The sequence below is a fragment of the Lampris incognitus genome, chromosome 6 (assembly GCF_029633865.1).
Source record: "Lampris incognitus isolate fLamInc1 chromosome 6, fLamInc1.hap2, whole genome shotgun sequence".
Taxonomy (NCBI): domain Eukaryota; kingdom Metazoa; phylum Chordata; class Actinopteri; order Lampriformes; family Lampridae; genus Lampris; species Lampris incognitus.
Genome location: NC_079216.1, coordinates 37,778,922 through 37,792,014, shown reverse-complemented (window position 1 = coordinate 37,792,014; position 13,093 = coordinate 37,778,922). Strand labels below are relative to the sequence as shown.

Below are 13,093 nucleotides of genomic sequence, written 5' to 3'. Positions count from 1 at the left end.
CCCTAAGCACACAGCCAAGACAACAAAGGAGTGGCTTCGAGACAAGTCTGTGAATGTCCTTGAGTGGCCCAGCCAGAGAGAAGACTTGAAACCCATTGAACATCTCTGGAAAGACCTGAAAATAGCTGTGCAGCGACGCTCCCCATCTAACCTTACAGAGCTTGAGAGGATCTGCAGAGAAGAATGGGAGAAATACCCCAAATATAGGTGTGCCAAGCTTGTAGCTTCATACCCAAGAAGACTTGAGGCTGTAATCGCTGTCAAGGGTGCCTCAACCAAGTACTGAGTAAAGGGTGTGAATACTTATGTACATGCAATATTTTCGTTTTTTATTTTTAATAAATTTGCAAAAATTTCTACAAAACCTTTTCACTTTGGCATTATGGGGTATTGTGTGTAGATTGATGAGAAAAAAAGGAATTTAATCCATTTTGGAATAAGGCTGTAACATAACAAAATGTGGGGAAAGTGAAGGGGTGTGAATACTTTCCGGATGCACTGTATATGCACCTACAAAACCCATATGCAAATAAAACCATGTATGTGCGCACGCACGCACGCACACACACACACACACACACACACACACACACACACACACACACACACACACACACACACACATACACATACGCCAGCACAAATGCAAAACCGAATAAAATTAGGTGCATGCTACACCAGACTCAAACATTGTTCACATTCATGATGATTTAATATTGTTGAGTTGTGACATATATAAAGGTAACATCCAACCACTTTTGAGATTGCTTTTCCCTTACCTATTTTCCCTTTTCTTGTTCTCTGTACTCTTGACCCCCCCCCCTCCTTTACAGAACACAAACCTCAACAGTCAGGATCATGAAAACATCATTGTGGTGAGTTTGAGTTTATTATTGATGTGTGGTTCTGTTTGAAAATCTATCCTGATATTTGTAGATGTTAGTTGTTAAGCTGAAGTAAATAACCTGAGATAACCTGAAATAGAAAAATCTTTTTTGTTGTTGCCACTTTTGCCTTTATTATACAGTGACAGTGAAGAGGCAGACAGGTATGGGGGGGGGGGTGACATGTAACAAAGGTCGCTGGCTGCAATTGAACAGGCGATGGTTGCGACCATGTGGCCATGTTTTATGCGTTGTAAACATTCGGCTATGGGGGTGCTGATAGAAAAGTCCCCCCCGCCCTTTTCTCCCCAATTGTATCCAGCCAATTAATGGTTGGATGGTTAATGGTCGCTGCTCCACCCCTTCTGCTGATCCGAGGAGGGCTGCAGACTACCACATGTCTCCTCTGATAGTACATGTGGAGTCACCGGCCACTTCTTTTCACCTGACAGTGAGGAGTTTCGCCAGGGGGATGTAACCCAGTTCCCCCCTCCCCCCCGAACAGGCGGCCCGACTCACCAGAGGAGGTGCTAGTGCAGCGACCAGGACACACCCACATCCAGATTTCCACCCGCAGACACAGCCAGTTGAGTCTGTAGGGATGCCCACCCAAGTCGGAGGGAACACGGGGATTCGAACCGGCGATCCCCGTGTTGGTAGGCAACGGAATAGACCGTCACGCTACCCGAACGCCGATAGAAAAGTCTTTTAATCTGCTTCCAGTGTCAGCGTTCAGTTGTTTCTAATGAATAAAGAGGATTTGCATTTCCTTGTAATTATGCCAGTTCATTAACATTCATGAGTGTTTTGGGTCATAGCCATCCTTACCTGTATGTCAATACCAGGGAAAAATTAGTTTAGTAAATACTGGAATTGTGATGTTTGCATAGCTGCTTCTCTGTAGTGTGTTTTAACAAGGCTTTGCAGCTGACAGACAAGCCCAGCCTGTAAGGCCAATACTACTGGTGCAGTGCCATGATAGATAAAAGATAGGATCAGTAAAAATGTTGTATTGAACCTGTGTGTGTCTGTGTGTGTGTGTGTGTGTGTGTGTTTGTGTGCGTGCGTGCGTGCGTGCGTGCATGCGTCCATTTGCATAGGCTATTGCTCCTCTCTTGGAAAACAACCATCCACCACCTGACCTGTGTGAGTTCTTTTGCAAGGTGAGACAACTTCCTGTAACTTAACCTTTTACCCAGAATAGAGGGGATTATTAGTAGGTGATATCTGCAACAATAAGGCCAATGATAAGGCCAATAAAGCAAATTGTAACAATTAATTAAAGAGATTATGTCCCTAAATTATGAAGGGGGAGCACGTAACAAACTAGGTTGTATTCTAATTTCAGATAGATGTTGAAGTTTTTTTGGGGGGGGGGGTATGTGCTGCAACACTATATATTGCGATATAATTAAAAGATATATGTTTATCTTCTTTAAGGTGTATATTAAGAATAGTTTCGGGTTGACCATGCTTTTGCATCTGATTTTGCAGCACTGTCGGGAGAGGCCACGGTCGATGGTTGTAATTGAAGTGTTCACGCCTGTGGTACAGAGAATCCTCAAACACAATATGGTGAGATAGTCTAATTGTATGCACACATATAAGTCTTCCAGTCTCTTTCCACTCCTGGTAGCACTACAACATTTTAAGTTCTTACTGGTAAACAGTTTGATGACACTCATATACTAAGTTGGCCACACAAGGTATCTAGATATGCTAACAAAAATCCAAACTATGTGTTTTAGTCCAGTTTACCAACAGTCTTATCAAAAAACCCTGTTTTGACTAGGTGTACAGATAGATACCTACGATGTTTTTTTTTTCTTCTTTTACCCAGTCCAACTTGCCGGTGTGGATGTGATGTCCTTCTCTGCTACCTCCCCATCCCAGAATCTCTCCTATTTGCATATACTGTGTGTTTGTGTGTTGCTCTGCTCACTCTTTCTCTCTTTCTCCTACTCTCATCATTTGTTTCTTTGCTTCTTTATTTTTCGTTTGTATATTAATGTCTTCTCTGGTCTTTCAAATGCTCTTCAAATTGATTCTTGCTTTTGCTTCATTTTCTCTCTATCAGGACTTTGGGAAATGCCCTCGGCTGCGTCTCTTCACTCAGGAGTACATCCTAGCCCTTAATGAGCTCAATGCTGGGATGGAGGTTGTCAAGAAGTTCATTCACAGGTCTGTTTTTTATTCACCAGATGAATTTCATATCTGGGCCATATCTGGTCTGTAGCCTCCACATTTTGATGTGGAAGCTACAGACCGGATTTTGTGGTAAACTAGAATTTAACTTTGAGTGTCTCAGCTGAAGTGTACTTTTGTGTATTGCAGTATGCATGGGCCAACAGGGCAATGCCCCCACCCACGTGTCCTTCCTAACCTTGTGGCGGTGTGTCTTGCTGCCATTTACTCGTGTTATGAAGAGTTTATCAACAGGTCAGTGACACAAGCAAACACATGCTGAACCAATCACAGAAACATGCACACACAGACAAAACCAGACACACACAAAGCATGATATTTATTATCCTTTTGCACCCGATTCCACACACTGGTATGTGCACATGCACTAAACCACACAATTGCAAATGAGCACACGACTGCACACGCTTGTTTTCTTTGCTGAACATGTTGTTCTTCTCACCACTAAAATGTGAGAAGCTACGATCCAGTTTGTGAGCTCTCTGTTTGTGTGGTCACCGGCTCATTTGATCCTCGTACTTTTTCGACCGCCCATCTGCTCATCCCATTTACCTTTTCATTCATGTCTGGACATCTTGTTCAGTGGGCTGGTACATTATGAGCTGCTAGGATCTTCCTGTCTGAAGGTCAGCCTCATGGAATCCTAGACAGGCCACAGCTCCCTCGGGGTTTTGATAACCGACATATTAGCTGTGAACAAAATGGCTACCTGGCAACAACTGTGAGTTACAGCATCACTTAAGTTTGATGGCAATGTTAGAGTAAACACATCATGTTTAAAGTGTAACATAAATAAGAGCCAGTATCTAGTAAAATCCGATTGTTAAATTGCTTTTCTTCAGCCGACCTTTTTATCTTTTCACTTTTTCTTTTCACGTCTGTGGCTGATAGAATGTTACGTCAGGTGTATCCAATGACAAAGCTTCCGGCCCGCTTTACTGCAAACCTCAGCAGGCCATCTTGCCTTTTGACCTTTGAACTCCCACATTTGTAGTAGGGGCATCCATTGTGGATTTTCTGGGTTGACACTAATTTTCAAAGGTAATGTATGCAGCAATGGGGAGGTGCAAAACATCTGGCAACAGAGTCTAGGCTTGGCTTCATGAAATATAGGTGCCAGAACCTATATTGTTCATTACTTTGGGCTTTCCTTTCAGGACAGCTCATTTGGCAAAGGAAATTGACTTAATAGAATTAATAAAATTGATGAGTTGGTCTGTGTTTTTCCATGTACTTTAGAGTTTATAATTAAAATATCAAATTTTTGTCCTCTCTAAAGCCCTTCATAAGGGCTAATAATTTGGCTTTTAATAATAATTTTGATTATTTTATAAGAATTTATATAATAATATAATAAAAATATGATAATAATATAATAATATTTATATAATATCCGTCCATCCATCCATCCATCCATCCATCCATCCATCCATCCATCCATCCATCCATCCATCCATCCAATATCCGAACCGCTTATCCTGCTCTCGGTCGCATGGAGACTATCCCAGCAGTCATTGGGCGGCAGGCGGGGGAGACACCCTGGACAGACCGCCAGACCATCACACAGGAGCCACACACACACACACACACACACACACACATACCTAGGGACAATTTAGTACGGCCGATTCACCTGACCTACATGTCTTTGAACATGCAAACTCCATACAGAGGACAACCCGGGACGACCCCCAAGGTTTGACTGCCCCGGGGCTCGAACCCAGGACCTTCTTGCTGTGAGGCGACCGCACTAACCACTGTGCCACCGTGCCATCTATTTATATAATATGATCATTTTGATTATTCTTACAATTAATAATTATGCTTTTTTTGCTTAATAATTTGGGCTTTTCTTACTAATTTTGCAAGGTTAAATAAACTATAAGTAAAAAAATTACAGGCTACCAAAATCGTGAAAATGTCTAACCGCTGTTGATGTATGGGTTAACCCTGAGTGCTTCCATGTGAGGAGATCCTTCTGCCTTAACCCTTTGTCTTCGGGCGAAGGGTTAAGGGTCCGATAAGCGAGAAGGAACATACCGACACTCGGTTCACTTCACGGTACTTTAATGCTCTGGCTAACTGGCAGTTAACTTGGACCCCTTCAAACCTCTCAAATTTCAAACACACAGTAATGGCAACCCAGAATGCTGCAGGGTATAAATTTGACCTCTGTTCCTGAGAAACCAGTACAACAGATTATACACTTTATCGGCATGCAGAGAAATTCAAATCATGTGTTCTTTTTTGCGTCATAGGATCAGTGCCTATTATCTGCCAGTTTCACTGTCAGTCTGAATGATGCCTATTATCTGCCAGTTTCACTGTCAGTCTGAATGGCTTGTCAAGTGATGCTACAAGAGATGGCTGGAGGTTGGATTTGTCACATGTCTGTCAGTTGTAGTGTCACGTGTCCACAGCAGTGTGAATAATGGTCTACATCTGCACTTCTTGATGAAATTCTTGACAATATAATATTCATCGCCATAAGACATTGTAAAAGGTATAAAAATATTTAGACCTCTATCTAGATAATAAAACGTGTGCCTTAATTGTGTGCCTGCAAAACGTTTTAAATGATGGCAGGCCACAGATAAATTAAGTAGTTCTACAGATTGAAAAGGAATGACAGACATGTATCTAAATTCCTTTAAAAAGGTGTGTTTTGGCCTGACTATTTAGCAAGATGGTCAGAAAAAAATGACTGACGTGGTTACTCTGAAAGAAAACCACTGTCAAAGATGCTCTGAAAATAAATGAACACAATCTGCACCTCCTAATCCCACACCCTGGTGACACTTATTGTACAGACAGTGCTTCAGAAAGAAGTGGTTGGTGTAGGAAAAATCTGTTACTTGTCTTTTGGCCATATTTCTTTGTGGTGCTTGTAATTTTTCTACCTGCTTGCCTTCGTCCCAAACGAACATATGAGCCATTATTTAATGACTTTTTTTATTTGCTACGTGACATCAGCCAGAAACACCGGTAACACTTTCTATGAAGCTTGTATCTATAACGCCCTATAAGCATCTATAACGCCCTATAAGTGTAGCTATAAGTCATTATAAGATTCATTATAACCATGTATATGCCCTCACAACACCTCATAACCACCTTTATGATATATTATGTCAATTTAAAACGGATTTATGCATTATAAATATGTCATCATTAGCCTGTTTATCTGTCAAATGTCATAATGCATCATAGCCAACTTGTTTTTGCTGAAGTTTTGTTGATGCATAATGAGACTTCAGTGCTATTTCACAGTCTTCAGCCATAGCTGTTAGTCATTGTAATACACATTATAGGAAAGTATGGGCGTTATAGATGCTTATAGGGCATTATACACTGCTCAAAAAAATAAAGGGAACACCTAAAAACACAATATAGACCTCGATGAATGAAATATTTCAGCTGAAAATCTTTATTTATTAGACAGAGGAATGTGTTTAGAGCAAAATAACCTAAGAATGATCAATGGAAATCAAAATCATTAGCCCATTAAGGTCTGGAATCAGAATCATACTCAAAATCAAAGTGGAAAATGAGAACATAGGCTGATCCAACTTCTGTGGAAATTCTTCCAAGACGATTCAAAATGAGGCTCAGTAGTGTGTGTGGCCTCCACGTGCCTGTATGCACTCCCTACAACGTCTGGGCATGCTCCTGATGAGACGACGGATGGTCTCCTGAGGGATCTCCTCCCAGACCTGGATCAGGGCATCGGTCAACTCCTGGACAGTCTGTGGTGTGACATCGCGTTGGCGGATGGTACGAGACATGATGTCCCAGAGGTGCTCGATTGGATTCAGGTCTGGGGAACGTGCAGGCCAGTCCATAGCATCAATGCCCTCGACATACAGGAACTGCTGACACCCTCTGGCCACATGAGGACGAGCATTGTCATGCATGAGCAGGAACCCAGGGCCCACTGCACCAGCATATGGTCTGACAATGGGTCTGAGGATCTCATCCCGGTACCTAATGGCAGTCATGGTACCTCTGGCTAGCACGTAGAGGTCTGTGCGGCTCTCCAAGGATATGCCTCCCCAGACCATCACTGACCCACCGCCAAACCGGTCATGCTGGAGGATGTTGCAGGCAGCAGAACGTTCTCCACAGCGTCTCCAGACTCTCTCACGTCTGTCACATGTGTTCAGTGTGAACCTGCTCTCATCTGTGAAGAGCACAGGGCGCCAATGGCGAATCTGCCAACCAAGATGTTCTCTGGCAAAGGTCAATCGGGCTGCACGGTGTTGGGCTGTGAGCACAGGCCCCAATTGTGGACGTCGGGCCCTCATACCATCCTCATGCATTCTGTTTCTCACTGTTTGAGCAGAAACCTGCACATTAGTGGCCTGTTGAAGGTCGTTTTGTAGGGCTCTGGCAGTGCTCCTCCTGTTCCTCCTTGCACAAAGGACCAGATAGCGGTCCTGCTGCGGGGTTGTTGTCCTCCTGCGGCCCCCTCCATGTCTCCTGGTGTACTGGCCTGTCTCCTGGTACCTCCTCCATGCTCTGGACACTGTGCTGGGAGACACATCAAATCTTCTTGCCACAGCACGCATTGATGTGCCATCCTGGATGAGCTGCACTACCTGAGCAACTTCTGTAGGTTGCAGATACCGCCTCATGCCACCTCTAGTGGTGAGGGCACTAGCAAAATGAAAAACTAACCAAAGATCGGCCAGAAAAGATGAGGACAGGCAAATGGTCTGTGGCCACCACCTGCAAATCCATTCCTTTTATAGGGGTTGTCTTGCAAATTGTCTAATTTCCACCAGGTGGAAATTAGACAATTTACCAACAGGTGAAATTGATTCACAAATCAGTGTTGCTTCCTAACTGGACAGGTTGATATCTCAAAAGTGTGATTGACTTGGAGCTACATTGCATTGCTTATGTGTTCCCTTTATTTTTTTGAGCAGTGTAGATGCAAGCGTCATAAAAAGTGTTACCAAAACATCTAATGAAACCTGTTTATTCAGCTGTTGTGTCTTTGGCCACGCTTTCACTTGTCTTCTTGATTTGACTTTGACATTCAGTCACACCAGGACACATTAACTGTTCAGTTTGCACATTCCAACATCGGATTTAGCTCGAATTGTGATCCGAAGAGCCAGTCCACATGCCGGGGCGGCCCATTTCACATAGAGATTGGATCTCTGAAAAGAAAAAGAAGGTTTTCTCTTTCTCTGGGCCATTTTGTCTGGATGACCTGCACGGGAAGATCAAATCAGATCACCATCCAAACAGGCCAGTTGCAATGAAATGTCAAGTGTGGACATGAACATGCAAACACAGTAGAGTTCCCATCTGATGCAGCCAATCACAAAAGTTGTATTGATTAGGGGGGCGCCTGGGTAGCGTAGCAGTCTATTTCGTTGCCTACCAACACGGGGATTGCTGGTTTGGATCCCTGTGTTACCGCCATCTTTGTTGGGCGTTCCTACAGACACAATTGGCCGTGTCTGTGGGTGAGAAGCCAGATGTGGGTATGTGTCCTGGCTGCTGCACTAGTGCTTCCTCTGGTCGGTCAGGGTGCCTGTTCGGGGGGAGGAGGAACTGGGGGGAATAGCGTGACCCTCCCACGCGCTATGTCCCCCTGGTGAAACTCTTCACTGTCAGGTGAGAAGAAACGCCTGGTGACTCCACATGTATTGGAAGAGGCGTGTGGTAGTCTGCAGCCCTCCCCAAATCAGCAGAGGAGGTGGAGCAGCGACCAGGATTGCTCGGAAGAGTGGGGTAACTGGCTGGATCCAATTGGGAGAAAAAGGAGGGAAAATCGAGAAGAAAAAAAAAGAAAGTTGGATTGCTCAGACAAGTGTAACCTCAGTTTTTGTGTTCTTGGATGAGGCCCTTTGTTTGTTGATTGGAAGTCTATCGGTGGACTACTTGTCAAGAAACAGTTGCATGAACACCAAATATAGAACTTGTTCCTTTTTCAATACTAAACATTTTTACTGTGAAGTGTAAATCTAGCATTGTCTTATGTATAAAAGTCCACTAAAAACCTTTTTAAGGACCCCTTTACAAATCTGCGCACTGCTCCCACAGGGCCGGCCATGTTAGTTCATCAAGCTTCTCTTACTCAGTTTGTCTTTTCATGAGATACCATTGTCTCTCTGCCATTATCGTGCTGAGGCCATAATGAGACCACTGTATGCTGAACCATGCTGGCAAGGAGTCACGTGCACAGCTATTGTTTGTGTTTCCATTAGTGTTGGAACTGAAATCAGAACCAGGAAATCCCACAGAAAATCTGTAATGACTACAAAGCTGACGCCCTGCAACAGCGTCTGTCTACATAATGAACATGTGACACAGGCACATGTGACGCTGACCAGATGACAGTTAATGCCAGCATCTCATCTCCTCCACTGACTACAACACGGGTTCAGATGTCTTTGTTTCATTTTCTGATGGAACAAGACAAACATCTGCTCGTTTAGATTTCAGTGCATGTTGTAGGGTCAGTGCTGGATGTAATAATGACACCATTGTATATCAATACTTTACAACGTGTGACGTCACTGGATGTGATGTGAATGTAAAACCAGTCATCGAATACTAACATCATTAAGAACTACCTCCAGCATGATCTGGCTGCGCATTAAGCACAGTCATCAAAGAGTTTCGAAAGTTGAAATGAGAACATTTTGGACCATCCCACAATGAACCTCAAGCTAATGGAAATGCCATTATTTCTTTTTCATGCTCAGAACCATTCAGCCTTACTGTGGAAAAGTACCATTTATTACCATCAGAACAAAGGTGTACCCTACTCTTTCTTTAAAATTCCCCGGGACTTTTTGAGCAGGCAAATAATCTCGTCTTTATCATCAGATTACACATTAATAATTGATCTATGGGAAATGCATATTAGACGTCACACTGTCATTGGCTTGCAAGGGAGTGGCACTGTATGCTCATCATACTTTTTAACTTTTTCTTTGAACACCTGAGAGCTGATGCAGAAGAAGTAAGAGAGAGTAGATAAAGTGTTAGAGAAGACAGGAAAGACCAGGTTTCAGTACACAACATCTTTGGTTTTGATACCTTTGATATAATCTCCCAATGTTTTGTGGCATACCAGGGCTGAAAAAAGCACAATATCTTTTTTTCCAATCAGTACCACAGGCAACACTCGCCCTAAATACTTACTTTCTGGTTAATGTGGGATAACATAACTGTTGGTCCACTTTGATAAACCAGACCTGTGTAGAGGGTTCAGACCGAAATTAAGTTCACTTGTGGTCAGATTGCTTAAATCTGTTTCAGTGTTACTGTTTAACACAGATACATTATGTTTAGAAGTTGCCACAGGCTTCGTTTGTTAACCATGGGGAATTGCACCATCCATCATTCACATAGTCTCTCTCTCTCCTTTGTCCTTTTTTCTCTCCCTCCTTTACTGTCTCTTGTTTTTCTGTCTATTTCTCTCCATCTTTCTCTCGCTCCCTCCTCCAGTCGGGACAACTCCCCCAGCCTGAAGGAGATCAGAAATGGCTGCCAGCAGCAGAACGACCGCAAGCCCCCCATGCCCCTCCGCCTCCTGCGCACTGAGCCCCCAACCCCGCCTCTCACCACCTTGCTCCCCCTCTCCACCCCCCTCAATCCTCCTCAACCAACACCCCCTCCTGCCTCGTCCAACCCTGCCCTGCCAATCCCCATCTCCTCTCCCCCGCCCTCCCTCCCCCTCTCGCCTCCGCCGTCTATCGTCAACTCCAGCGAGATCCTGGTGGAGCTGGAGCGCAACAACAACTCGGCCAACACGCGGCGGAAGGAGGGTCCAGCGGGGGGCGATAGTGAACCCAATCTGATCGACTGCCTGCTGGTCAGCCCGGCGCTAAACGCTTTGTCCATCCAGCTGCCAGCGCAAGCCGACCGCGTCCTGGGCTGCTTTGCCCTCATCCTCAAAATGCTGTGAGTTTGCTTGTAGTGTCTACATGCGTAATTTTAATTGTTATTAATCGGATAATGCTAATAGTGCTAATAGAACGGCAGCTCGACATTCAGAATGATAGTGCACTCATGTTTTTCACAGGCTAGGGTGTGACACATCACAGCAGGTTTTTCAGTACTTAGATTTTGAGGAAAATTAGCTTATTTTGGGCAGTATGAAAAAATATCATAATCATAGGGAACTTTAAGGATATCGATCTATATCATGATATCTGCTTACAAATGCAAAAATCGCATGTTTAAGATTCCAGATGAGATTCCATCTCATTGAAATGTTTGATAAAGTACAGTTTAAGGGCATCCAGGTAGCATAGCGGTCTATTCCGTTGCCTACCAACACAGGGATTGCCGGGTCGAATCCTCATATTACCTCCAGGCTTCCCTACAGAAACAATTGGCTGTGTCTGCTGGTGGGAAGCCGGCTGTGGGTATGTGTCCTGGTCGCTGCACTAGCGCCTCCTCTGGTCGGTCGGGCACCTGTTCGGGGGGGGGGGACTGGGGGGAATAGCATGATCCTCCCATGTGCTATGTCCCCCTGGCGAAGTTTCTCACTGTCAGGTGAAAAGAAGCAGCTGGCGACGCCACATGTATCGGAGGGGACATGTGGTAGTCTGCGGCCCTCCCTGGATCAGCAGAGAGGGTGGAGCAGTAACTGGGATGGTAGTTGACCGGATACAATTCGAGAGAAACGGGGGGGGGGGGGGGGGGAGGAAGAAAAAAGTACAGGATCAAACCAAAACTAGTTTCAAAATGTAGCTGTGAACGTTCATTACAGGGGCCAAGCACAAATGTGAAAATTGTGATATTTAGTGGAGTTCATGTCAGTTCAAGGTAGATGACTGTGTGAGAGCTCTTGCACAGCTGAACCTAGATGAGGTATTTATTGAAAATTTCTACTTCCATTTGGCTAAAAGAGACAAGCCCACAGTTTTGAAATGGTGAATAGCAACGTTCTACATTGCTGACGGACTGGATGCAGTTGAAATCCCACTATTGTGAAAAAATGTTAGTTCCCCTTGTTTACGCTTGTTTTTTAAATCGTCACACATTTTTACATGTAGGACACCATTTAGAGATAAACTTTTCTTGCTGGTGCAGTGTAAAACAGATTATTCAGCGAGCACTAGGCTAAATGGTGTGTATAACATGGATGTGTCGGACTATGTTCACAAATGCACTTTAGGGCAAAGAGCAATTAATTGCCTGACCATTTGCAATTGTTTGCAGGTTGATTTTGGTTTTGATTTTGCATGAAGGATATGGGAACTGCCAGAAATGCACCACCTCACTACAAATTAATGTGTCTCCAGTGTCTCTTCATGTTTTAATAAATGGATAGGGGGATGAATACTGCAAGCATGTCTGAAGTATTTGGTAGATGTACCCACATTAGTTTGCCAATGATTTTCAGTCAGTTTATCAGTTTGTTTTGATTTATGTATGGCATTTAAGGTAGATATGTTGATAGATTCCCTTCATGGAGAATACCGTCAAGTCAATTTTATTTGTATAGCCTGATATCACAAATTACAAATTTGCCTCAGTGGGCTTAACAGCAACACAACATCCTGTCCTTAGACCCTCTCATCGGATAAGGAACAACTCCCTAAAAAAAAAAACTTTTAACAGGGAGAAAAGATAGGAAGAAATCTCAGGGAGCGCAACAGAGGAGGGATCTCTCTCCTAAAATGGACAACGTGCAATGGATGTTGTGTTTACACAACACAATTTACAGAATACAAAATTGGAAGTGGATAAACAGAATTATAATGGACTTATAACATTTATGAAGAATATGATGCGCAAGATGCCAAGCAGTGTCCAGACGCCATCGGAACAGTCCAGGACCCAAGCCACGTGACCAGCATCACCATGTAAAAATTTTTTTTTTAAAAACCTAGGATAACAAAAATTATATGGATTTATAAGATATATAAAAAGAAAATGTGATGGAGGGGGATGCTAAGCAGCGTCAAGGTGGCGACCAGCATCACCACAGGGACCTGGGAGGAGGACCGACTGCATGTGCACACAAGGGA

The 13,093-nt window shown here is 43.8% G+C and overlaps 1 protein-coding gene across 3 annotated transcripts in view; it reads left to right on the top strand.

Moving 5' to 3' along the window:
- cmip (c-Maf inducing protein) overlaps window positions 1-13,093 on the top strand; it is a 56,484-nt gene that overhangs the window by 31,420 nt on the left and 11,971 nt on the right. For all 3 annotated transcript variants that reach the window (XM_056281571.1, XM_056281569.1, XM_056281570.1), the window contains exons 5-10: window positions 834-875; window positions 1,985-2,047; window positions 2,379-2,459; window positions 2,962-3,065; window positions 3,219-3,323; window positions 10,560-11,015. In XM_056281571.1, the coding sequence (XP_056137546.1) occupies window positions 834-875; window positions 1,985-2,047; window positions 2,379-2,459; window positions 2,962-3,065; window positions 3,219-3,323; window positions 10,560-11,015 (851 nt within the window). The remainder of the gene's footprint in view (window positions 1-833; window positions 876-1,984; window positions 2,048-2,378; window positions 2,460-2,961; window positions 3,066-3,218; window positions 3,324-10,559; window positions 11,016-13,093) is intronic.